The sequence below is a fragment of the Indicator indicator genome, chromosome 26 (assembly GCF_027791375.1).
Source record: "Indicator indicator isolate 239-I01 chromosome 26, UM_Iind_1.1, whole genome shotgun sequence".
Classification (NCBI taxonomy): domain Eukaryota; kingdom Metazoa; phylum Chordata; class Aves; order Piciformes; family Indicatoridae; genus Indicator; species Indicator indicator.
The window spans coordinates 16,333,785-16,359,107 of record NC_072035.1 but is presented as its reverse complement, the minus strand read 5'-3'; the positions used below and the strand labels follow the sequence as shown (position 1 = coordinate 16,359,107).

The window sequence follows — 25,323 nt, the reverse complement described above, 5'->3', positions numbered from 1 at the left end:
CTGTCCCATCCCCATCCCACAACTGTCCCCCTGCATCCCATCTCCATCCCATAACTGTCCCCCTCATGCTCCATCCTCATTTCATAATTGCCCTCTTGCCCCATCCCCGTCCCAGAACTGGGCCCTGCCCCATCCTGGACCTGTCCTCTCCCCATCCCAGAACTGCCCTTTCCTGCCCCATCCCCATCCCATAATTCTCCCCCTGCCCCAGAACTGCCCCCTTCCATCATTGTCCCATCTGACCCAATCCCAGCTCAGGCTGCTCTCTGGGCTGTCTCCACACAAGGGACAACTCCATCACTGCAGCCCTCGGGCGTCCCCTGCAGCTTTGGGGCCAGGGCTGTGGGTGCCGGGGCCAGGGTGGAGTGAGGAAGGGCTGGGTAAGGCTGGTGGCCCTGTCCCAGGGAAACCCAGGGCTGAATAACAGCAAAGACTTGAATTTCACTTTGAGTCACAACAGTTCCTTGCCTCTCCTGTGCCTCACTGCTGTCACCCCATGGGTATCACCTCACTGGCACCACCCTGCTGCTTTTCATCCCAACCAGGTGGCAGGACCCTGTGGCCCTGGCACTGTGAGGTAAGTTCTCTTGGAGACCATGGCCAAGGGACATCCCATCCGTGAAGTGGCTTTTCCTGGGGGCACCAGCATGAGGTGGGCAGTGGGATCCCTCTGGGTGACCCTGCAAGTGACCAGTGCCACTGGGACAGCAGGGACGTGGGGGCTGCCAGAATCCTCCCTGGGGTGCACACCCTGTCTGGGGGCACCCCTACCCCTCCACACCAGCCCCAGGGTGGGTTATCACATACCTGTGCCCTCCCCTCCTCAGCCCATGCACGCTGTGTCCTCTTTGGAGGCAGGCAGGTGGCTTGGCCAGGGATGGCAGCTGCTGGTCACGGTCACCTAGGGCACAGCAAGCCGGCCTGGGCTGCTTCATGGTGACATTGTCACCCCCAGCGTTCCCAAGTGCCAGCGTGGCGGTGACCGTCCCAGCAGCAACGCTGCCCAGGACTGAGTCAGGTGGTGGTGCCGGCAGCAGTGCCGGGCAGTGCGGTGGGCACCGGCACACGGCGAGGAACGAGTGACTCTGTGGGGCCACATGACCAGGTCTTAGGATTTTTGAGTCAGCAGGGCCGGTGGCAGCGGGTGGCATGGTCCCTCTGGTGGCCCTGGGCAGGTGGCAGGGCCATGGCATGCCAGCTCAGCTGGGGTGACAGCTGATGGCATGCCAGCAGCTGCCTCGGGTGGCTTCAGCATAGGGTTGTGTTCCATGTAGCACATGGTACCATGTGGTGGTGTGCCATACCATGGCATGGCACAGGCTTGGTGGTGCCAGGCCGTGCTATGGCATGTCACATCTTGCTCCGTCACATGGCATGGAGCACCTCTCCTATGGGGACAGACTGAGAGAGCTGGGGCTGTTTGGTCTGGAGAGGAGAAGACTCTGAGGAGACCTTCTTGTGACCTTCCAGTATCTGAAGGGGGCTACAAGAAAGCTGGGGAGGGACTTTTTAGAGTGTCAGGTGGTGATAGGACCAGGGAGAATGGAAAAAAACTAGAAATGGGGAGATTCAGATTGGGTGTTAGGAAGAAATTCTTCCCCATGAGGGTGGTGAGACACTGGCACAGGTTGCCCAGGGAGGTGATGGAAGCCTCATCCCTGGAGGTGTTTAAGGCCAGGCTGGATGTGGCTCTGAGCAGCCTGCTCTAGTGTGAGATGTCCCTGCCCATGGCAGGGGGGTTGGAACTGGATGAGCCTTAAGGTCCCTTCCAACCCTGACAATTCTACGATTCTATGAATGCCATTCTAATATGTGCCACGTCCCATCGCATGCCATGTCCCCTGCTCCCCACATCACGCTGTCTCTCATCCCATGCCATGCCATATGCTTTATACCATCCCATGCCAGGCACCATGTGCCAGGTTCCATCACACCCCACGCTGCTATTCCACCCCATGCTATGTGCCCATGGGTGCCAGCATGGCCACCAGAATACAGCTTGTTGCTGTCCCCAGAGACCCCTGGATACATGGGCACTTGGACAGAGGGACACACAGGGAGTCCAGGAACACCTGGATACACAAACACCCCAGCACAGGGACACAACGATTCAGTGGCCACAGGCCAAGCTTGACACTTTATTTCCTTTTGCCATTGTACAAAAACCAGGGGGTACCCCCATGCCCAGGCTGGGCACCGCCCTTCTCACAGTCCCAAAAAACAAACAAACAAAAAGTCACTCTTATAAATAAAGCCTTGTGACAAGTCACAGCTTAACAAAAACCCCAAAAAACAAAACAAAACAAAAAAGGTTACAAAAAAAAACCCCTGAGTCCTAACAAAAATAGAGACTTATATATTAAAAACCTGTCCTTAAATAGGGGAGGGGACACACACATTAAATTAACCCTGAGATTCAATAAATACACAAATATTAAATGTATAAATTAAGGGGTGGAGGGAGGAGAGGAGAGGAGGGGATAGGGGTGGAGGGAGGTGACAGCACCAGTGGCAGTTGCGGGCGGTACTCCTCTCGACGGGCCGGGGCCGCACCCTGCCGGCAGCGCGGCGGGCGTTGGGCGAGCAGCTCTTAGTCAGGCCGGGTCACCGGACTCATTGAATCACTGGAAAATCCGACCCGGTGACAAGGGACAGCTCCATCCCGCACCGCTGGGCACCCGGGGGACACCCGAGCGTGCAGCTCCCTGCGGCGCCGGGGCCGTCGAAACGTGGGGGAGGAGATGGGGGGCTGCCGAGAGTGGAGCGAAGGCTGTCCTGCAGCCGAGCGGTGGCACGGGGAGCAGCCTGGTCCCCGCGGCAAGCTGAGGTGATGGGAGCTGCTCCAAGTGAGCCTTGTGCCCTCACCTGGGCGAGCTAAGAGGGTCTCCACGGTGCCTCCTGGCTGGCCTGTGAGTCTCTGTCCCAGGGACTGGGATGGAGATGGGGAAGGAGATGATGGAAGTGATGATGGAGATGAGATGAAGATGAAGATGGAGATAATGATGGAGATGATAGAGATGATGATGGAAATGGAGATGATGATGGAGATGGAGATGATGAAGATGATGGAAGTGGAGAGGAGATGAAGACTAGTCCGGTGCCGTCAGGTCTACGCTACGAATGGGCGGGCAGCCGTGACCCCTGGCGTGATCTCCGCTTCTGCCGCTGTGCTCGGTGGCTCCTGGTCTCCAGCTGGGTGTTGAGCTTGTCCATGAAGTGAGCATAGTGCCAGAGGGTCCGGCACCCCTCCAGCTTCTGCCGGAAGATGGGCACTGTGGGATCGGGTGGGGGCTGGTGGCCAGGGTGGGAGCTGGGGGCTGGGAAGAGCCCATCCAGGTTGCTGAGGAGCCCTCGCACCTTCAGGTGGGTTGTGGCCAAGCGGTGAAGGATTTCAGCGCCGGGGGGGTTGAGGTCACGCTGGAGCCGGATGATGTCCTGCAGCGACTGGGCCATGCGGCTCATGGGTGCCCGCAGCCCCCGCAGCCCCCTAGGCCCCAGCTCCGGTCCCCGCAGCCACTCGGGGGGGCGCTTGTTGCGGCAGATGCCATTGACAGCCAGGCTCTGGTCCTTCTCCTGCCCGGGGATGCAGGGGGAAAGGTCAGAGATATGGGAAAGCAGCAGCACAGGACCCCTCCCCAGCCCTGTGTCTCCCCCAGTGAAGGGGACAGGATCAACCCCGTGCCTCAGGGAAGGGGACTCACATAGAAGGCGAAAAGCTCCTGCGCGTCCTCGGCCATGTGCCTCACCAGTGCCTGGACCTGCTGCATGGTGGGGGGTTGTGGGGGCCGCCCCCCCTGGCCTGGCACTGCCCAGAGGATGAAGAGCCCTTTGGTGACAACTGGGGAGGAAGAGGAGGGAGATGGGGGACACTGGGGCATCGCTGGGTGAAGGGAGGCAGCCCCCTCTCCACGATGGAAAGGCACAGGCTTGGCAGCTACACTGTGGCAGGGATAGCCTGGCCCTGGGTGGCCAACACCCTGGTGCCAGGCCTGGAGGCAAGAACAGCCTGTGCCAGGCACCTATGTCCCCTGTGCCAAAGTCCCTGGTTCTGCCACAGGGACAAGCCAGTCCTTGGGACAAAAGCCTGCTGGGGACCTGGTGGGGAGGAAGAAGATGAAGAGCCAGGTAGTGGAATCCAACAATAGGTTGCCCCAGCAGCTCCCCCCATCAGTGTGGGCCACTGTTGATGGAGCCACCAAGTGGTGGTGACAGTGGTGATGCTCCTGGATCTAGTCCCTCAGCTCTGTTCTGTCACCCACGGCCACATCCCAGTGGTGACCTGGGATGTGGTGCTGGCCCAGCACTCAGCAGCACCCAGCTCTGCTGTACTTACCGTAGGGATGAAGAGTTTGGGGGGAGGGGGAAGTGTAGGATCCATGCCAGTGAGCTGACACCTGACCCTCCACCATCAGTCCCCAAAATGACCCCAAAACCTGTACCCTCCTGCCCACCCTTTCCCAGCATCTCTTCTCCCATGGGGACAAACAGTGCCCATTCCCAGCACTCCCTCTCCCATGTGCCATAAACAGGAAACATCCCATCCCCTCGTGGGCACTGTTGGGGAGGTGACACCTCCACGGCACACGGGGCGGGGGGGACAGCCTCAGGGCCAGCCTTGCCAACTCAACCCCACGTGGGCCCCACCGCCGCGCTCCCTCCCGGGGCTCCCGGGCTGGCCAGGGTAGTTCTGGGGCATGGGCAGACACCTACCTGCCAGCACGCCCAAGGGCCGTCTGCTGCACCGCATGGCCGGGGCGAGGGCGCTTCGGCGCGGGGCTGCCGGGGCGCGCCGAAGCCACTTCCTTAACTGCTGGGGCGAGGGGGAAGCTGGCCTTTTAAAGAGCACCCGCTCGCCCCCACCTCCCACGGAGGCACAGCCGGGACCCAACGGAAAGGCAAGCCAGAAGTGAAGCCGTGCCCTGGGGGCCAATAAGCAGGGCGAGCCGCCCCGGCGGGAGGAAATGATGCCAGGCGGGCGATGGGGATGTTCTTCGATTCAGTTCCTCGAGGGAGTCTCCGTAGGTCCAGCCCCAGGAGTGCCTGGTCCCTCCGATCACCTCACACCTAGCCCTGCCGCTGCTGCTGGAACCCCATGACCTGGCTTCTCAGGAAAGGGCCGCATCAAGTCACCCCAGTCCTGCTGCTTGGTGCCCAGTGGGCTGGGTGAACCAGAAACGGCCTCAGCTGCCTCAAAGCACAAGAGCAAGACAATGGTGGCAGTGGTAACTGGGGATGTTGGCCATGTGGGGACATGTACGTCTCATCACGGAGGTCTTTGCAACCCAAGTCCAGCTGTGGGAGCTGAAAATCCGGCCTGGGAAGAGGGGAAGTGGAAGGCTGGGAAGTAGGGAGCATCCCAGCATGGCAGATGCTCTGCCTGCTCACACCCACCCACCCCTCAGGGTGACAAATTTGGGTGCTGGCCACAGAGGGGACAGTGCAACCTCTCTGCCTGGCAGCACCCATAGGAGCCCCATGGGAGGAAATGCAACTTCCTGGTGCCATACAGCCACAGCAGGACCCACATGGGGCCCTGGGTGTTGCCCAAGGGCACAAGGGCTGAGGGCAGCGGAAGCTTTGTGCGGGCAGCAGTGCCCTCACTGCTGCGTCACTCTTATGCAATACCACCATGGGAAAACCCAGCTTATGTGGTCCCAGTCAGGGCTGCCACAGGGCCTGGCATGGCCTTGGTGCTGCCGGCAGCACCCAGTGCAAACCCCATTACCCTTCTCAGTTCTCCTTTCCCAGGAGATGGAGTCTGACAGGAGCTTGGCACCAGTGCTGGCTTTTCCTGCTCCATCCAAGCAGATGCATTGGATCAGCCTGTTGAGCTGTGTCGCAAGCCAGTTGATTTCGGTGACCACCAGAAGCTGCTGAAGTGAGCAGAGGGAGCTGGTGTGTGCCACATTTAGCATTCAGAGGGTTTGGTGGTGGCACAGCAGGACAGCCCAGAAATAACCTCCCCTCTGGGGCAGAAGAGTGCAGCCATGACTCACTTCCAGAAGAACGAAGATTGTCTTTCCCCAACATTTCCCCAAATGACTACTCTTCCCTGTGCAGGACTCCCTGCTGCAAGAGTGGGGCTGGCACTGCTTCCTCCACCAGCTGCCTCCACCTCCTCTTCCTTGGGGTGTCCCCTGGCAGAAGTGGGCCTGGAGCAGGGAGGGCTGTGCCCAGGGCAGGCCTGAAGGGGTGGAGGAGGCAGGAGAATTCCTTCTCTCTCCACACCTGCTTGACGGAAGAAGTTCGTTCATCAGACATGGTTAGCTACCTGCCTAACCATCTATCTGTACATTTCTACATCCATCCATCTGTCCATCCATCCTTCCATCCATACATTCCATCTGTCCATGTACCTATCCACCTATCCATCCATCAAACCAATCATTCATCCATTTGTCCATCCACCCACCCGTCTGCTCTCCATTCATCCATCCGTTCCTCCATTTGCCTAACTATGCATTCACCTGTCCGTCCATCCATCCACCCACCCGTCCACCCATCCATCCATCCATCCATCCATCCATCCATCCATGCTCACTTCCTGCATGGCCACTGGTGGTCCTGTCCCCTCTGCATGTCACTGTCACCTCCCAGGACTCCACCTGGGATCCCTGCCAGGCCAGACCAGGCAGGAAGGAGGCCACCATGACAGCCATACCGCCAGAGGAAAATGGCTGGCGGGGGACTGTGCAATACCCAGCGGGGACAAAAATAGTGCTGGTGACTGCATGGGGCAGCTGCAGTTTCTTCATCGCCCGGCGCGCGTCACCGGCATCCCATGACTCGGGACGAGCGAGACAGGAAAGCCAGCGGCCAGTGGGAGCTGACGTGGGGAGGGCACGGCCAGGACCCGAGCACGCTGCCACTTGGTGCACGGGAGAGTGACACTGGGTCTAGGAGACAGGAGCAGCGTCAAAGTCACCCACCAGGCTGAGCCCCGTCCTGAGGGAAGATGCCAAGGAGGTGTCCACCACGCTCATGCTCCCATCATGTCCTGCTCATCGACCAGGCATCACCCCTGGGGCACCACCACAGAACCTACCAGGCACCCCGAGAGGGCAGAGTTCCCACTTGATGCATCCCACCTGTCTGGGAGGTGCCGTGGTGGCATGGCAGAAGCATCTCCAGCCCTGGGCTCAAGTCCATCCCTTCATGCTTCAGCTTCCCCTCTGCCTGTGAGATCTGGCCCAGTGTGGGGCATGGAAAGGCAAAAGTAGGGCAGTGGGAACCATGGCCTCAGTTTCCCTAGGGCTGCTGTCTTGCTGTGTGGCTGCCATCTTCCCCCTTTTTCACCTAAAACACATGGGCAGGTGATCTGCTCACCTGATGGCAGGGACATGGGGAGTGTCATGTGCCCCAGTGACATCCCAGCCCACCCAGTGCCACCACAGCAGGGATGAGCTCTGGGCCACCCCCCTCCCCAGAGCTCCATGGAAATAAAAATAACACCAGTTTTATTGAGTTACTAAAAACAAGGTGAAAATACAGCTTGGGAGGAGCTGGAGGGACACCCTCATCCCCCCACGAGAGGTGACAGCCCAGACAGCAATACAGGGCCACCCCAGAGGGGACAAAGGGCTGGGGCTGAACCACAGCCCTTCCTCCTAGGAGATCGTCAGGGGGAGCCCAGCTCCAGGGATGCTTTCACCCGACATGGAGCTGGCCCAGGGGTACCCCAGGGCATCATGGCCATCCCCTCATCCAAGGAGGCCATCCATGGGAACACTAAGGGTGTGAGGACACCTCACCCCCAGCACTATGGTGGCACATCACTGCTCTCAGGCATGTCCCCCAAATGTCCTCTGCTCCAGTAGGTCCCTGGGGACATTCCCTGGGGAATGTCCCTGGGGACATTCTCCTGAGCCCCCCAACCCCACACAGGCAGGGCTGGAGGCAGAGAATGGCATTGTGGGGACACTGTCCCAACTGCCTCAAGGCCACCAGGTCCCCAGAGCCACCGTATTTCCAGTGGATAGGCAGTGACACTGCACCAGGCTCTGCCCCACACCGAGGGGAGCCTTAAAAAATAGAGATAAAGAATAGAGGGGGTGGGGGGTCCCATGGAGCCACCACCCTGGCCCACCCACTGCAGGGACAGCTGGCTGCTATCTGCTGCTCTCCTGGCGCTGCTGCAGCAGTTGGATGACCTCAGCGATGCCCTCCTCAGGGACCTGCCAGCAGGAGGGGACACACAGAGCAGGGGTCAACCCTGAGGGGACAGCCCCAGGGCAGTGGGTGCCTGGGAAGGGGCAGGGGCTCACCAAGGCATGGTCGAAGTTGAAGGTGCTGATGTAATAGGCTGAGATGTCGGCGGCGGCCAGTGGCTCGGCGATCTGTGCCACGATGCCACACTCATCTGGGGAGGCAAAGGGACCCTGGAGTGAGCGGTGGCCCTGGTGACACAGTCACATGGACATGGAGAGACAGTTCCACCCCAAAGGATCCATCCCTTGGGCAGGGTGGTGACACAGCTAAGTGCCATGGGGACAAGCGGGGAGAGCATCACCCTGAAGAGCATCATCACCTGGAAGCACTCCCTGGGTGGTGGCATAGGGAGTGAGGGAGGACACGGCCACCACGGTCACACTCACCAAAGCCGAGAGGCTGCCCACCGATCCGCACCATCCGCCACAGCTCCCCCGTGGAACTGGTCAGCAGAAGGTCACTTGGGAACCTGAGAGAGGGCAGAGCTGACTGTAACCCCTTTCCACCCACCATTCCTGTGTCCCCCAGCCCTGGGGAAGGACAGACAGAGGGACAGCCCCACAGGTGGCACCTACCGCTTCTGGGTCTCGGCATCCATCACAATGGAGATGTAGCCTTCAATGAGGGAGAAGGCGAAGAAGGTGATGGAGTCGAGGTCCTGGCTGCTGGCTCCAGCCTCCCTTGGGGGGCTGCAGAGTGGGGAGGGGAGGAAAGAGCCCCAGGGAGGGGTGACAAGCCCTGAAATTGGTAGAGGTCCTAGTGGTGGCACTGGGCGTGTTCAGGCATCCCACTAGGATGCCACAGGGTGGAGGAGGAGGGGATGGGAGCAGGTGCTGCCCATAAGGGCTGAAAGCTTGCAGAGCCACGGAGCTGTGGGGGCAAGCAGGTGGTTGCCAAACACAGGGCAGGGGTGACACAGGGTTCTGCAGCATTCCCAAAGCACCATGGTGCCTCCACAGCAGGAGGGTCCCACCAGAAGGGACCACACCTGGGCATACACCACCAGGTCTTGGCCAGTAGCATCCCCTCACCCTGGGACCATTCCCACCCTCTCTTGTTTCACAATCCCCCCTCACCAGGGTTTGCTGCACTGGGGGGTCTCATGCCCCAGCACAACCTCAGGGCTGCCATCTGGGAGGTGGCAACAGGACCTCAGTACCCCATGGTTGCAGCCCCCCCAGCACACTCAAGAGGACAAAACTGGTTTGAAAATACATCCAGTACTTGAAAAGCCACTGGGAGCAAGGGTGGAAGGACACGACACTGTGGTTCAGGTGGGACCAGGCAAGGGGCCACCACCGTGTCCCTGTACCCAGGACCCACCTGTGGGAGTAGAAGAGGACATCAATGAGCATGGTGGCAATGGCAGGCAGCGTGTCGGGGGCCACAGTCAGGATGCAGAAGCGAGTCTGGGGACTCTGCACGGGGTGCAGCGTGGGGCTGGTGGCTGGCAGGGGGACAACCACCCGTCAGGTGTGGGGACAGCTTGGGGACAGTACCGCAGTGCCACCCCGTGGCCACCACAGCCGCGGCTCGGCATCCCTCAGAGCACAGAACGGTGGCTCCAGAGGTCCCCCGAGGCTGCGGGTACCACCAGGGAGAACCGGAGCATCTCAGCGGGAATCAGGTGACCATCGGGGGGACATGGGACCCCGTGCCACTCACCCGGCTTGGACTTGAGGAAGCCATTGCTCACGTCATCACAGGAGACAGGGACACACTCGCCACTCTCCTCCTTGTAGATGTCGAACTCCCCAGCCAGCGTGTGGATCACCACAGGCAGGTCCCTCTCCCGCACCTGCCCAGGGCTGCAGGATCAGCACCACCACCACCAGCACCACCCTTTTGCTGGCTGGGGATAGCTAGGTCCCCACCCGGCTCCACAGGAGCTGGCACGCCAGCAGGCCCAGGCACCACCGTCCCCATCCTCAGCCAATGCTGGCTCACCAGAATGAAGTCAGTCTGGTAGGTGGAGAGCATCAGCACGGAGACATGGTGCTCGGCCAGCGGCGCGATGACAGAGCGGGCGATCTTGGTGACACCAGTGGCCTGGCTGCCAGAGGGTGCCCGGCCGTTGGAGACCACGCTGAGCACCAGCCATGTGGAATCCGCCACCTGCATGAACTCGGAGGGTGGCAGCTCTGTGGGGTGTAAGGGGAAACTGAGGCACGGGGCTCCCCCCAGGGTACAGCACGGCCCAGTGGCACCCAGTGTCAGCCTGTGCCACGGGGCTCACAATGTGTGTCATGCTGTCCCTCAGGAGATGAGCTGGCCCAGCACAGCCAGGACAGGATCAGCCCCAGTTTGGGGGCTGGAGATGCTGGTTTGGGGGTGCAAAGCAGCCGTATCCACACATGGAATTGCTGGATGGGGCTCAGCCACTCCAGGTGGTGAGGTGGCACCGGAATGTGGCTGCGGGGATGCCTGTTGCTGAGCCCCAGGTGCATCTCTCCTCCCTGCAGCAGCACCCTGGGCTGGGTACCAGTGGGTTTTGCACCCCAAAACCTGGCACTGCCAAAGCCCTAGGGCTGCCTATGTAATCCCTGGATCCTCCAGGATCCCCCAGCCCAGCACCAAGGATGCTTAGGGTGGGGATATGTGGCACCAGAGGGGATAAGGGAAAGGGCCACGCCACCATCTTTAGGATGCCAGCACCTTGTGCCAGCCCAGCTGGGATGGGCCAAGCCCAGGCTGGAAGGAGGGGGAAGGGAGGCTGCTTCCCAAAGAGGTGCTTTTGTTGGATGGCTCCTGGATGGCTCCTTCCTGCCCTGGGACTGGGGTGACAAGAGGCTCTGCCCATGTCCCCCTTGCTGCACCCACCTGCCCAGGAGAGGGGCTGGCGCTGCTGGTGTGCCCCAGGACCCATCCAGGCAGACCACCCACCACCCAGCACCCCTTTCCCTACCCCACAGTGCTCTCTGGAAGGGACGGGGTGAGGTGGGTACCCCAGGGAGGGTCTCCAAACCACTTCCCCCACCCAGCCAAGATAGGAGACAGCACCCACAGGCCCACACAAGCACCCAGCCCTTCGGTGGGTACCCAGCCATCATGCCAGCGGCAGTGGGGAGTTCGCCCCAGGGGAAGGTCTGGCACCCATGGTGGGACCCCATCACCGGACAGGCTCCGCACCCCGCTGCCGAACCGTGGCTTGGGGCAGGGCGGGAGCAGGGCCGGATCCCGGGGCCTCGGTGGGTGTTCCCAGCGCCTGTTCCTGCGCAGGAAGCGCCAGAACAGCCTCGGCTCCGGCCCAGGGCTGAGCTTCGGGGACGCGCGGGGGAGAAGGCGGGGGTAGGACACATGGGGACATGGGGTCCTGTCCCAGCGCTCTCCGCTTAATGGCTTTTCAACACCACCATGGGCGAGGCCGCGGAGGGGACTCTGCCACCCACCCCGAGGCTTAATCTGGGTCCCCAGGGAAAGAGAGTGGGTGCAGCAGGGGGTCCCCTGCCCAGCCCCTAGGCGGGGAAATGCTGGCAGCCCCCCAACCCTGGTGGGGGGGAGGGAACAGAGGGTGCAGCGGGGCTGCCGGCTCGCAGCACCATTGTTCGGCACTTCCCGCCCTCCCCTCGGGATTGAAGAACATTTGTCCACAGGCCCCGAAATAAAACAATACGTGGGGAATGGCTCTGGCTCCAAAGAGCTCAGCCCCACAGCCCCTGCCCCGCGCACAGGGCTGGGAAGGAGGTGGCAGCTGGCTCCGTCCAGCCAGTGCCCCAAGGCCGGAGGGCTGACCCTTGCTCCTTGGGGCACGTCCAAGATGATAAAGCTGTGGCTGGCTCCTGAAGCCTGGGCAGGAAGATTTGGGCGTGGGGAGCCAAGCCAGGATCCGTCCCCTCCGACACAGCCCGTCGGGCTGGTAGCACCGGTGGGGACGATCATGCTTGGACACATGCTGAGTTACCAGCGGTGGGGACAATACCCAGTGACACCTCTCAAGGAGAGAAACCAGCCTGGATGGCCTCAACCCCCCACCCCAGGACTCTCCAAAACCTGGTCACTGCTGCCAGGCCATGTGCCAAGGCTGGGCTCACTCCTGCCAGCCAGGGTGGGTGCAGAATGGGCCTTTCTCTGCCAAACAACCGGCCGGCCCCGGCCCTTGCTAGAGAAAAGCAGCTAAGAGGACGATGGCAGAAGGGATGGCAGCAGTCCCCTGTGCAGGCAGGGAGCCAGCAGTGCTGACTGCGGACATCGTGGCAGGTACCTGCAGCCCCTGCCCGGCCTTCCAGCCAGGACCAGGCTCCCCACAGACCGCCTTCAGCGGTTTCCCAGTTTGATTCCATGAGCTGGTGGAGCTGCAGCGCTGCCTGGAAGCAGGTTATTAGTGGGGAGAGCCTGGGCCGGGCAAGCTGATACATCCCTGGTGCAGGCGCCCAGGGGCTGGGAGCTCTGTGGCCGGGCTCCCAGGGATGGGCACGTACCGATGGAGCCTCGCTACAAGCCGGGACTCGCTCCCTGCGGCCCGGGCCCGGGCGGAGAACATGCACAACTCCCGTCCACGGTGCCAGCCCACCCTGCCAGGGACAAGGTGGCTGCAGGAGCCACCACACGGTACCTTTGAAACCTTCCTCATCCAGCATGATGGTGTAGTCCTCGGGTGTCTCCGTCAGGCTGAAGAACTTGCACCTAGGAGGAGAAACCGACGTCGCTGACCCCAGCAGCGGCCGGGCAGGAGGATGGAGAAGGAGGAGGAGCGGGGTAGAGCTGGAGGAGGAGGAGAACGAGAAGGAGGAAGGCCGGTACCTGCAGCGCTGGGGCAGGAAGAGCAGCTTGAGCAACGGGTGGGTGTAGAGCCAGAGCCCGCGGCGCGCCAGGCTCAGCACCCGCACCCGGTGCTCCAGGATGTGCAGGTCCATGGCGGACCCGCCGCACCGGGACGCACCGCACCACCACCGGGACCAGGACCAGCACCCTCCGCCGCCGCTGTAAACGCAGCCCCGGCCCCGCCCCGCGTCAAGGGAGGGGCAACGACAGCACCGCCCTGCCCCGAGATCCGGCCCCGGGACCGCCCCGCCGTGGCACCGGCCCCGGTGCGCCCACCGGGAGTTTCGGGTTGCCCACACCGGGTCGGACCCGGAGCGGTCCAAATTCAGAGCTCTAGGGTGCCCAGACGGGACCCAACTCTCAGTCCCGGGATGCCTGAAGCAGCCCCAGCCCAGAGCCCCGGGTAGTCTGAACTGGAGCCGACCCGGATCCCCAGCACTAGACCCAGTTCAGAGGCCCCGGGGTGCTCACACTGGACCCATCCTGCAGTCTCGGGGATGCCCGGAGCAGCTTCAGCCCAGAGTTCCAGAGTACCTCAGACAGCCCCGACCCGCAGCCCAGAGAGCTGGAACTGGGCCTCACCCAGTACGCCAGGACCAGACCCAGTTCAGAGCCCCATGATGCTCAAACCAGCCCATATGCAGAGCCCCGGGGTGCCCAGACTGGAAATCTGGAGCAGGTCCAACCTGGACTTCCACGGTGCCTGGAGCAGCCCCAACTTAGAGGCCCAGAGTGCCAAGCCAGACCCCAACTCTCCTCCTGCCAGCCCAGTCAGGATGAATTACGGGCCTCCTAGCTCTGTTCAGCCACAGGAGCTGTGACACTAGGAAGAGGGCCAGGTTTGGGTGCTGGGAAAGGAGCTTACCCCACAGCAGCCCTACAAGGATGCCCCCAGAGCCTGGCAGCCACCATCACAAGCTGGGACAGGTCTCGGCATTCTCCCATTTACACTACAAACAGGGGCAGCTGCAGGGCTGGGTAACACAGAGAGTCTGGCTCAGAGCTTAGCTACCCTGGGTGGCTCCACTGGGGTGGTGACAGCAGCAGGACTCTTCCCAGGACCCTCCCCAAGGCTGGGTGAGACAGAGAAGCCAGGTCCAGGCTTGGCCACCTTGGGTGTCTGCTGGGGTGATAACTGAGGGGTGGGTAACAGCAGCAGGACTCTTCTCAGGACCTTCCCCAGCACCTGGCCCCTCAGGGCTGGGTGAGACAGAGCAGCCAGGTCCAAGCTTGGCTGCCCCAAGTGTCTCTGCCGGGGTGGCGACAAAGGAATGACGGTAAAAGAACCCTTCCCAGGACCCAGCAGAGCACCCAGGGCAGATGAGATCCAGGCCAAGGTGTCTCACCGATGCTGATGTAGCAGGAAGTGGGAGGTGCCACCCGCATCTAGTCCCATGCTACCCTTAACCCCATGGCATCAGAGGGTGAGGAGAAGCCAGGGTGGGAGCTGCAGTGCCTTTACACAATCCTGCTTTATTTACCCCTTTGTACAAAACCGCTTTTCCCCGCTTTATTTTACAAAGCTGCCCCTGGCCCTTGGGGAAGGCAGGGGGGAGAGAGGGGCCCCCACCATGGGTGAGCACCCAGCTGCTTGCCTGCTCCACCTCACCTCTGCTGAGGCCTCAGTGGGGATGGGTGGGTAGCAGCAGTGGGGCGAAGGCTCCCCTTGAGCTGTGGGGAGCTCAGGAAACTGGGGGGATTGAGGGGTGTAGGGGAGGGCTTTAGCCCCACGGTTGTGATCTGGCATCAAATCCCGCTGCCTCCGGCGCATCCTGCCTCGGTCCCTGTCCTGCGACGGTTACTGCCACGGAGGAATAATAAATAGGCTCAGTGAGTAGGTAAATGGGGCACTACATACAGGGCTACAGCTTGATATATCCTCGCTAGATAAAGAGAAGGGGATGAAGGGTGGCCCCTGGCTCCTCGCATACCCCCAGTCCCCCTGCACCAGGCACGCGTGCTCGGGGATGGGGCCTGGGTCTGCTGGGTGGCCACAGGGTTGAGGGCTGCAGGAGGGACCCTTAGGTGGTGGATTGAGGGACTCTGGGACAGGGAGAAGTGCCCGACGGGCTCCCACAGCCATGGGGAAGGAGCTCAGGTGGCTCAGCCACCCCCTGCCAGGGCCCCCACAGCTCCTGGTGCCAGCACCCTGCTGGGATGGGCACCCAGCACAAGCCCTGAGCTGCCCCTTTTGGTCACCACAGCCGGCTGAGCTCCCATGGATGGACACCCTGACTTTGAGCACCCCTGCACACGGGGAATACAGTGTCCCCAGGGAGCCACACCGGCCAGCCTGTCCCCATCTCTCCAGCCCAGAGCCCCCAGCACTGGGTGCCACGGGTCCCTGCACAGCCCCCATAGGTGGGTGTCCTTGAGCCCGGGGTCCGTGCGCAGCCCAGCTGCCCAGGGTAGGGCCCCACGGCCATGCTGGCCCTACAAGTACGTGTCCTCGCTCTCCCGGGAGCTCAGGCTCTCCTTGGACTGGTGGTGGGGGGAGACCTGGGGGTGCAGCAGCTCCCGGGCCGAGCCGGGCACTCCGTTGCCCTCAGCCCCGGGGCCGTTGGTGGGGCCAGCTGGGCTCTTCTCTCGGCTCTTCTCCTTGCTCTTGCGGGCCTTGGGCACGGGGGCAGGCCCCGGGGGCACGATGATGGAGGGGACTGGCTCCAGCGCCTTGCGGGGAGGGGGCTCAGCCTCGCTGATGGCCTTGGCCCCGTGCAGGCGCGGGGGGGACTTGCACTGCAGCTCCCCGTGCGCCTCCCGCCACTTCTTCAGCTGGATCAGGTGCTCCCGCTCGATCTGACGCTCCGTCACCGGCAGCTCGATCACCTGCGGGGCGCAGACTTCTGCCATCAGCGTCCCCACTGCCACCCAGCAGCTCGCTCAGCCCCACAGCCACCAAGGCAGGCTGAGGGATAATCCCCAGAGCAGAGGGAACCCCTAGTTCAAGCTTGTTGGGGATTGCCCTCATGCTGCACGCCAGCAATGCCCATCCAGGGATCGTCAAGTCAGGCAGCGTGGCCAACTGGGTGGCACTGGGGCCTCCCAGACCCTCCCCAGCACCTTACCTCCTGCACCAGGAAGGCCTCCTGCATGATCTTGGGGCTGAGGGCCCTCAGCCTCTCCATGGTCTCGTACTGGCCCTGGCACGACTTGAGCTTGTCCGAGGAGCCCAGGGTGTGTTTGAGAAGCACGAGGCCCACCCGGAAGATGATTTTCACCCCTGCAAGGGGAGAGGCGAGGCAGTGAGTGTCCAGCAGCCCAGGGTGACACTGTCACTGTCCCTCAGATGTTGTGGGGCACCAGGTTCCCACCCTGCTAGCAGTCAGGACAAGCACAAGAGTGGATTTGGGATGTTGTGCACCCTCTAACCCCCAGGGAAAGAGCCTGGTCTCCATCCTTGGCATGTGGCTGCCCCAAACCTGTCCCACAACAGGTCCCACATGCCAGGCTCAGGCAAGCAGCCATGGCAGTGCTCCTGCTGTAGCCTCAAATACTACCTATGTGCCACCTCAGGAGGAAGAGGATGGTGGGGAGCTTCTACCTTCACAAAAGAACATGTCCCAGACACGCAGGACAGAGCTCCAGGGCAGGGTGCGGGAGAAGGCGCACATGAACCACTCCGTCATGTAGAGGATGGGGTCGATCTTCTGCTTGCTCAGGTGCTTGTAGGCCACAGGTGAGACCTTGTGCAGCAGCGAGAAGAGGATCTGCCCATCCAGTTGAATGGCCTCCTGCAGGGACAGTGGCAAAAACCCCAGTGAGCACTTTAACCCCAGCCCAGGCCTGGGATCAGCTCCCCAGTGCCCACCCACCCTCCAGACCTGGCTGTGGGAGCTGATCTGTACCCCACAGACAGCACCTTAGCCTCAGCCCAGCCCTGGGATCAGCTCCCCAGTGCCCACCCACCCTCCAGACCTGTCTGTGGGAGCAGATCTGTGCCTCACAGACAGCAGCAAAGTAGCGCTGAGCCCCCCATCCCTGACTGTGGGACGCTCCTGGGGGCTGTGGCACAATACAGCGACCATGGGAGCACTCAGGATATCTCCAATCTCCCTTCCCTCTGTGGTGAGAAGCTGGGGGAGGCTTTCAGCCTAGAGACACCACAGGTCCCTGCCACTGCTGAACGCACCATGAGCCCTTCACTCACCAGCTTCTCGCTGTAGTAGCCAGGGAGATACTTCTCACAGATCTGTACCAGGCACCAGAATGCTTGCTGCAAGCCAAGGGACAGCGTGTGAAGGACCAGGTGTCTCCAGAGAGACCAGCACCCTCCCACTGGGCCCTGTCCTCCCTGCCCAGCTGGCATGTGCCCATACCTCAGCTGGCATGTGCATGAGCAGGACGGCGGCGATGGGTGCCTGGGCCTGGCAGTAGCCCTCCTCCGGGCGGTACAGGGTGTATGCCTTCAGTACCCGGAACAGGTCCTGCTGCCTGTGGAGACAGCCCGGGGAAGGAGAGGTGGTGACAGGGCACAGACATGACCCATGGGCCAGAGGCACTGGGCATCGTTGCTGCTGATCCAGCACTGCCATCACTCCTCCCACATGAGCCGGGGTCAGTCCTCGGCTGGGATCCCAGGTCTGTGGGACACAATGACCATGGCTCTGCTCTGGGAAGCTCTGCACACAGAGCCCCCTCCTGCCCTGAGACAAGAGGTGAGGAAAGGAGCAACCATCTCCCAGGGATGCTGGCCCAGAGGAAGCCACGGTGAAGTAGAGACCCTGCTGCAAGCTCAGGCATGAGATGCTCACTGACGTGGGGCCACAGTTGGCTGCCTCCTCCCTCTGCCCTCCTGCACAGCAACACCCAGGCCCCTGGGTGTCAGAGCCAGCGCTGAGGGCTGTGACCCATACACCACATCCCTGGAAAACTCACGCTGTGAGCTGGGGACCATGGAGGGACACTGAAGGGGACACTGTGGGGGATGAGTGTGGCTCGGTGAGCTGGGACAGACAGTGCCCATCCCACAGTGCTGGTCCAGCCTCGTGGAGCCCCAGATCAGACACACAGCAGCTCCACTCACCCATGGCCTCCACGTGAGACAAACATCTCGTGGAAGGGGAACTGCCGATGGAGATCTCGCTCGATCACGTCCAGCCACTTCGGTTCACCCGGGAGGAGATCCAGTTCCTGGGCAGGAGAGGCTCGGGGTGAGTAACATCCCACACCAGCATGGAGACAGCCCTACTCTTGCATGCAGGGCCCCCAGGGAGCCCAAGGGAGCTGGTGGAGCAGCAACAGGGGTGGATCTAGCTCTGCTCCAACATAGAATCACAGAATCATCCAGGTTAGAAGAGACCTTTGGGATCATCCAGTTCAAGCGTTAACCCAGCACTGCCAGGGCACCACTAAGCCAGGTCCCTCAGCACCACATCTTCATGGCCTTGAAACCCCTCCAGGGATGGGGGTTCTACCACTGCCCTGGGCAGCCTGGGACAGGCCTTGGCAACCCTTTTGGGGAAGAAACTTCCTCATGTCCAACCTAAACCTCCCCTGATGCTATTTGAGGCTGTTTCCTCTTGTCCTATCACTTGCTCCTTGTAAGAAGAGACCAACTCCCACCTGGCTCCAATCTGCTATCCAGGAGTCGTGGAGAGCAAGAAGGTCTCACACGAGGCCCATCAAGTTGTAGGTCAGCCCATACGGAAACAAACAGCATCTGGAGCCCCAACACACACTTCAGCCCTGGAGGGAGCAGGAGTCATCCCAGCACTGCCCTCCTCCCCAGCAGTACTTACATCAAACTTGCCCATGTTCTGTTCCAGCTTGACCTTGCTCCCAGAGAGGTACTGCCAGGCTCGGCCCCGCAGCGAGGGTGGGATCCCCTTCTGGCACCGCAGCCGGATCTGAGGGCAGAGGTGCAGCTGTCACAGGGAAAATCACAGAGCAGCAGGGAGCAAAGAGGCCCCTGGGGTAAGATGGGAGCCAGGCCCAGCACCACAGTCACAGGCTGGTCCCCTGCTGCCTCCTTGTACTCTGTACTTGTGTCTCTGTACCCCCTGGGACAGGCTGCTCAGCCTCATGACCCATGACAGCATCTGGGAATGGCACAGGAGACACTGCTCACCCCTTTCTCCACAGCATGGCACTCAAGATGCCAGCTTGGACGGCAACTGGAGCTGCAGCAGCAAGAGGAAGCTGTGGATGGCTGCCAGGAGCCCAGCCAAGGCTTTGTGGCTTCCAAGCAGCTTCAAACAAGGCCAGCTCCACCTCAAAGCAGGATGCTGCTGGGAGCTGGAAAAATCAAACACTGGAGCCAAGGTGGGGAATGGGTGGCTCCTTCCCTATGGGAAAGACTGGGGACACTGGGGAGGGCTCCCCAGCCCCTGGGTCCAGCCCTCCTGCTCAGCTGTGAACCTGTTGAACATTTCAACTTTTTCATCCACTCACCCTGGACAGAAGGACAGGACTGGCCCCAGCTCCACACATGGCCAGCTTCTGGAGCCAGCTCCTTGCTCACAGTCATCCTCTGGTTTCCTTCGCACAGGGCACCAGCCAGGACCAAAGTCCATTTGAGGCAGCTCCTGCTGGTACCTACCCCACAGCTGAGCCAGCTTAACCCTGCACTGCCAGCACCCACCAGAGACGACTCCAAGACCCCTGGGAGCTGGATAGGTGGAGAAGTGACACCACCCACAGGCAGGTCACTCAGCAAAGGTGGGACCCACAAGACCACTGCTGTCAGCACAGCTACCCCACACAAAACCCCACAAAAGCCCTGCATGGCCTCCACGCCACGTGCCCCCACTCGGGTAGCACGGCTGGCGACACCTTGCCAGGGCTTCCCAAACCCCACCCAGCAGCTCTCAAAGCCTCCCCTGGACTCTCCTGCCTGCCCACAACTCCCTTTCCCTGTTTGCCAGCCTAACTTAGTTGTGCCACGTCCCTCCCTGCAGAGCTGCTCATTTCCCCAGGCAGGTCCCAGGGCCTCTGTGCTGGCAGGAAAGGCAGCAGGCGATGCCCAGGGTGGCTGCGGGCAGCTCTGCCACTGCTGACGGCTCCCTCTTGGAGCCTGCTCCCTTTCCTGCTGGATAAGCTGCCAGGAAGGAAGCTGCCTTGCTGGGTTTTGGTTTGGCAGTCCCTCCAGCTGGCCAGGCTCGGTGTGACCAGGGCCAAGAGGCTGAGTACCTCATCCCCTCGGATCCATGAGGGGAGTACCCGGCCTCTGGGATCCCATTGTGCCCTTCCAGGGGAGCAGAGGCACATTTGGGCTAAGGCATGTTGATCAATGAGAGCACTGGGGAGCAGCAGGAACTGCCCACACATCTGCCCTCCTTCAGTCTGGCTGGAAAGGGCAAGGACGGGCATGCAGCACTGGCACAGCTCAGCCCACAAGATACAGGCCAGGCAGGTAAAGGAGGGAGCATCTGGAGATCCTGGAGCAGTTGCAGGTGTGAGCGAGCCCAGCAGGAGAGATCCCTGGGCTGCCAGCCAGCACCAGTGTGGCAGCCAGAAAAGAATAGGGGTTTTTGGAGGCACAGGGAGCTCCTCCAAAGCAGAAGGGCCTGTGCCACACGCTGTAGCCCCCTGCCAAAGCAGTCAGCTTCCTGCCAGAGCAGGCTGACAGCACCCAAGGCCAGGCCTGGCACCTTTCCCCAAGCAGCTCCAGGTATGGAGCAGCTCTTGGAGGCTGCAGGCATGGATGTGTGCTGCAGGATAGGCTACGCCAGCCCATCAGGCCCACAGAGACTTCCAGGAGCTCAGCTCAAGCCCAGGGGAGCTCCTGTGCCAGGCACACAGCTGCTGGAGAATTCACCCAAGCCTGGAGGACAGGCTGTGGCCCGGCCGGAGAGCAGCACAAGCTGCCTGCAGAAAAAAGCTCCTGCCTGCCACGGCCCAAAAAGCCCTTCCCAAATCCTTTGTGAGCAGCCAAGAAACAAGAGGAGGGATTCCTGCCTCATTCACCAGGCACCAAGCAGGGACAGCACTCTGGGAGCCCAGCACACAGAGTGGTGCCAGGAAGCTCTGCCAGCAGCATGGAGGAGGAGGCCACCCTTCAGCCACTCTCAGGCACCACTGGCCCGTGCCAGCAGCCTCATGGCTGCCAGCAGACACACAACAACCTGGGACTTGCTGCATCCTATCCCTGCCTCATTCACAGGCTCAGGAGGTCAGGGAGCCCCCAAAGGGCCAAGCCCTGGAGCCACCTGGCACACACCACCACAGGTCTCCTGGGGACCTCGATTTGCAGCCCAGCATCATGCACATCAGGCTCCAACATTTCCTACCCACAGCTTTTTTTGGTCGACAAGATGCTCAGAACAGAAGTTTCCATGACCAAACAATTCCCTGCAGGCAGCCAAAGAAGCCCTAGGAAGGCTCCAGCCCACTGGGGAGCAGACAGGGGCAGGAGCAGGGGCTGGCTCAGAGACTGCAGGCTCAGCACACCCCTGCCCCCACTGCAAGCTCCAGCTTCCCTCCCACCACCAGAACATCACAGGGAGGGATCAGCCTATTCAAGCATCATCCAACAGCAACGTGTCTGTCTGTCTGTCTGTCTGTCTGTGGGGACCTGGTGACAAGCAAGGCTGCCCCAAAGCCCCATGGGGACACAGCTGTCCCTCCATGCTGCCTGCTCTTGCTGCACAGCTTTCTTGGGGCAGCCCCAGGGGACAGAGCCATTGTCATTTACCTTCTTGTGTTTTTTGGCCATCCACTTGTCCCAGTTGTTGAGCATGTCCAGCCATTTGGACTCTCGCTGCCGTAGCACCTCCAAGGGCACCTCCTCCAGCCTGCAGGGTTGGGGGGGAGAGGTTGGTCAGTGCAGTGCCCTCCCTGCTGCACAGAGCCCCCATGATCATCCTCTCCAGCACCCTGGGTGTCCCCTCCCCAGGCAGAACACACTCAAGAGCAGCAGCATTTGTTCTAGCAGCTGCTCAGCGCTGCAGGAAGCATTCACCACCCCTGAACTCACCACCCCTCAGGTCACCACCCTCCATCAGCTCAAAATCTCTAGGGAGCAGCCTGGGCTGCACCCATTGTGTGCTTCAGCACCCCTGGGGACCTGTGTGCCCAAACTGGGGCACACCAGGAAGCTGAGGAAGCAGGAGTGCAGCAAGAGCTGTTAGCTGAGCTCAGCGAGCTCCGATTCCCTGCTGCGGGGGCTGGCTGCAGACAGAGCGAGCTGAGGCCATAAGCATCATGTCATCTGCAGGGCCCTAGTCCTGCTCACAACCAAAAATCCTGGCCCTGCTCCAGGCCCGGCATAGAGCCCAGCCAAGGGTCCCCAGGGAGGGATGGGGAGTGTTTTCTAGTTGTTCCTAGTTAGGGAATCCAATTTAACCCTGACAAGGCAGGTGGGGATGCTGTTGCTGCCACACCAAAGCTAGCACCAGGCCTACAAACTCCCTGTGGCACCCTCTTGCCCTTCATCAGCTTGGAGATGGGTGACAAGACAGCTTGGCTGGACCCTGGCCATGGACATCCTTGGGAGGACAGAAACTGCTTCAAGCCATCCCTTAAGAAGGGCCAACTTCAGCAGCCCCAGGGCCATGGCAACCCCAGGAGTAGCCAAATCCTTCCTGAGGACCTGAGGATGGTGGTCTGGACACTGAGCATCCTCCAGAAAGGTGCAGAGCACCCAGCCCCACTGCATGACACATGGACCCTGCCTCTTCCCAAACTCACCAGCATTAGGAGCCAGAAAACGAGCAACCCGGCAAGCCCAGGGCCACATCCAGCTGGCAGCACTGCCGCTCTCCCTGCCCAGCCCTTCCCCGCCGAGTCCCACCCACCGCAGCGGGTCAAACAGGGCTGAGCACGATTGTTTGGGAGAGCAAGCCCGCTCCAAAGGGATCTGCTTCTTTCTCTGCAGCTGCCCCACCCTACTCGGAGCGCCCAGCAGCTCACCGGCCAGCAGCACGGGGCCCAGGGAAGGCTGGCCCCAGGCCGGGGAGCCCGGGCTGCCGAAGGAGCTGCGACTCTCCGAGGCATGGGAAGCTCGGGAGTGCTGGACGCTGGATACAGAACCTGGCCGTGGGCCTGCTGGAGCCCAGCCAGCCCAGACTGGAAGCTGTTACCAGCTGATGGCTGCTTGGCAGCGGGCACGGAGCAAGGACCAGAGGCATTTCAGATGGCTGAGGATGGGAGGATGGAGGATGTGGTGGGGGCACCCCAGGCTGGAGGGTAGCGAGATGCCCTGTGCAGAGAAAGTGATTCTCTGCACCCACGCTGTGGGTGACAACCTCACAGCTCAGCTCTTCCTCGTGCCCCAGACCCTCCACAGGGACTGGGACACACCATTAGTCCTCCTTGTGCTTCCAGACCCTCCAAGGGTACTGGAACACCTTTGTTGTCCTCTTTATGCTTCCAGACCCTCCACAGGTGCCAGAACACCCCATTTGCTCTCTCTTTGCTTCCCCCAAACCCTTCCAGCTGGAGGGGACCCCAGTTCTGCCTGCCATGGGTAGGGGCCATGTGCTCCTGTTTATGCACTCCCAGACAGATGGAGAGCAGATAAAAGCCCCGAGGAGAGCAGGATTGAACCCCAGAGCATCTGTGGGACACAGGAAGAAAGCTCAATCCCCAGTGACTGCAGTCCCCACCTGTCTCCAGCACCAAAAGCTCTCTCTGGCTAAGCACTGTCTGCTGAACAACAAGGACAGGGACACCTACACCAAGCGCTCAAGGACATAATGATAACAGCCAGGACACCCCTAGTGTCCCCAGAACACAGTGTGTGCATGGGATGGGGTGCAGCACCCCTCGTAGGAGAGGCCAGCCCACTCCTACAGTGCTGAGCCATGGGCAGGGACAGGGTTTATCACCCAGCACAATGTACCTTGCCCAGTTCCAGCAAACAAACCCTCCTGGTAGGATGAGGGGCTCCTCAGAGACGGGGAAACTGAGGCACAGGGCCCAACTGACCAGAACATGAAGATGAGGAGCCTGCTCCAGGTAATATCCCAGCTGGAGAGGAACAAGCTGTCACAAACTGTCCCCACTGTGATCCTGTGCCTCTCTGGGCGTTGCTGTGAAACCACAGCCAGGAAGGCAAACACCAAACATGCTGTGGAACCAGCTCGCCAGCAGCCCAGAGCACATTCCTGGGTGCTGACACCGCCCTAGGGTCCAACGCCTTGGGCTGGCGATGCCATAGGTGCTGGGGGCCGACTTCAGCTTCCTCTACCGGCTTCCTCCAGGCAGGGAGGCCGGCCAGCAGGCTCCTCGCTGTGGAGCTTTCACAGCCACTACTGATGCCGGTTCCGCTGGCAGGACACCCAACAACAGCCCGTCTTCCCTAGTTCGACGGTGGCCAAAAATACGCCGGAATCCAGCTCTTAGAGGAGAAGAGGCCGGGAGGGGACCAGATACTGACCTCGGCACGGAGGCCTCGGCGCTGCTGGCAGCCTCCAGCCATCCCGCCTGGGATGGACGCGGTACTCCAGCCCGTCCCCTCATCGATGCAGGAGGGATGGGGGGAAATGGGAACAGCTTTTGGGACTCTCGTTCACATTGTGGCTGCTGCAGCCTGCACCATGGCCACACAGCATGCCCTGGGGATTGGTCCCAGCCCTGGGGACAGTGGTCGCACTGCAGGCCGGGCACGGGAGAGTGCTCGCCCAGCTGCTGCCGGTGCTGCTCCTCCGAGAACGATTAAATCCCCGATGAATCACAAAGCCATGGAATGGTTTGGTTGGAAAGGACCTTATAGATCATCTAGCCCAACCCTCCCCCGCCCCCTGCCACGGAAGCGCTGCCCAGCGAGCTGGAAACCCTGGGTGTCCCCTCCGCAGCGGCCCCAGAGCGGACACCGGCCCCGAGCCACCCCATGCTGCGGGCCTGGCGCCGGGAGGGCCCGGGGGAGCCCGCACTGGCTCCTCAGCGGCCTCACAGAGCCAAAGCAGCAGTGCGGGCCCCCACCCGCTCCCCATAGCCCGCCCCAGGAGCTGCTGCTCTTCCGGGTCGCGGGGCCGGGGGCGGATGACAACCCTTCCCCCTGGGGCGGGAAGAGCCGTTACCGACCCGGCCCAGCGCAGAGGCCCCGCAGCCCGGCCCTGCGGGAGCCCAGAACCCGGAGGCCTCAAGCGGGGCCTAGGGCGGCTCCTGCAGGCCCGATGCGCGCACCCCGATGCGCGCACCCCTCCTCGGTCCCGGCCCCACTCACGTCCCCTCGGCGCCGCGGCTGCCCACGATAAATCCGAACTTGTCGACGCGCCGCTCTTCGGGGCCACCGCCGCCGTTCACCTCCGAGTCGGAGCCGAGGGAGCTGAGCTCGTCGCCGCCCGGCTCGGCCAAGCTCTCCCGGGTGCCAGCCAGGCTCCCGCCGGGCGAGCCGGGCCCGCCGCCCCCGCGGCTCTTGGCCATGGCGGCGGCTCAGCGGCGCGGCGGCCGCTCCTCCATGCCGCGGCCACG

General features: G+C 61.7%; 2 protein-coding genes across 4 annotated transcripts; both read right to left on the bottom strand.

Annotated features, from left to right (window-relative positions):
- Window positions 1–4,890: 4,890 nt before the first annotated feature.
- On the bottom strand, window positions 4,891–13,066 carry CASTOR1 (cytosolic arginine sensor for mTORC1 subunit 1). Of its 2 annotated transcripts, none has more exons than XM_054392551.1 (9): window positions 10,156–10,371; window positions 9,874–10,006; window positions 9,532–9,655; window positions 8,784–8,897; window positions 8,595–8,677; window positions 8,265–8,359; window positions 7,089–7,185; window positions 5,997–6,228; window positions 4,891–5,870 (listed from the first exon to the last, which is right to left on the bottom strand). In XM_054392551.1, exons 1-9 carry the CDS (start codon window positions 10,327–10,329, stop codon window positions 5,819–5,821), a joined length of 1,104 nt encoding a protein of 367 aa, XP_054248526.1. In that variant the 5' UTR covers window positions 10,330–10,371; the 3' UTR covers window positions 4,891–5,818. The 2 variants fall into 2 exon arrangements, with proteins under 2 accessions (XP_054248526.1, XP_054248527.1); XM_054392552.1 differs by lacking the exons at window positions 4,891–5,870; window positions 5,997–6,228; window positions 7,089–7,185 and adding exons at window positions 8,075–8,174; window positions 12,761–12,831; window positions 12,949–13,066 and having other exon boundaries at window positions 10,156–10,349.
- Window positions 13,067–14,889: 1,823 nt separating this feature from the next.
- Window positions 14,890–25,275, bottom strand: TBC1D10A (TBC1 domain family member 10A). 2 transcript variants are annotated; one of them, XM_054392555.1, is made up of 9 exons: window positions 25,076–25,275; window positions 21,602–21,710; window positions 18,708–18,815; window positions 17,993–18,099; window positions 17,286–17,400; window positions 17,117–17,182; window positions 16,511–16,700; window positions 16,035–16,189; window positions 14,890–15,795 (listed from the first exon to the last, which is right to left on the bottom strand). In XM_054392555.1, exons 1-9 carry the CDS (start codon window positions 25,273–25,275, stop codon window positions 15,403–15,405), a joined length of 1,443 nt encoding a protein of 480 aa, XP_054248530.1. In that variant the 3' UTR covers window positions 14,890–15,402. The 2 variants fall into 2 exon arrangements, with proteins under 2 accessions (XP_054248530.1, XP_054248531.1); XM_054392556.1 differs by having other exon boundaries at window positions 21,602–21,701.
- Window positions 25,276–25,323: the final 48 nt, after the last annotated feature.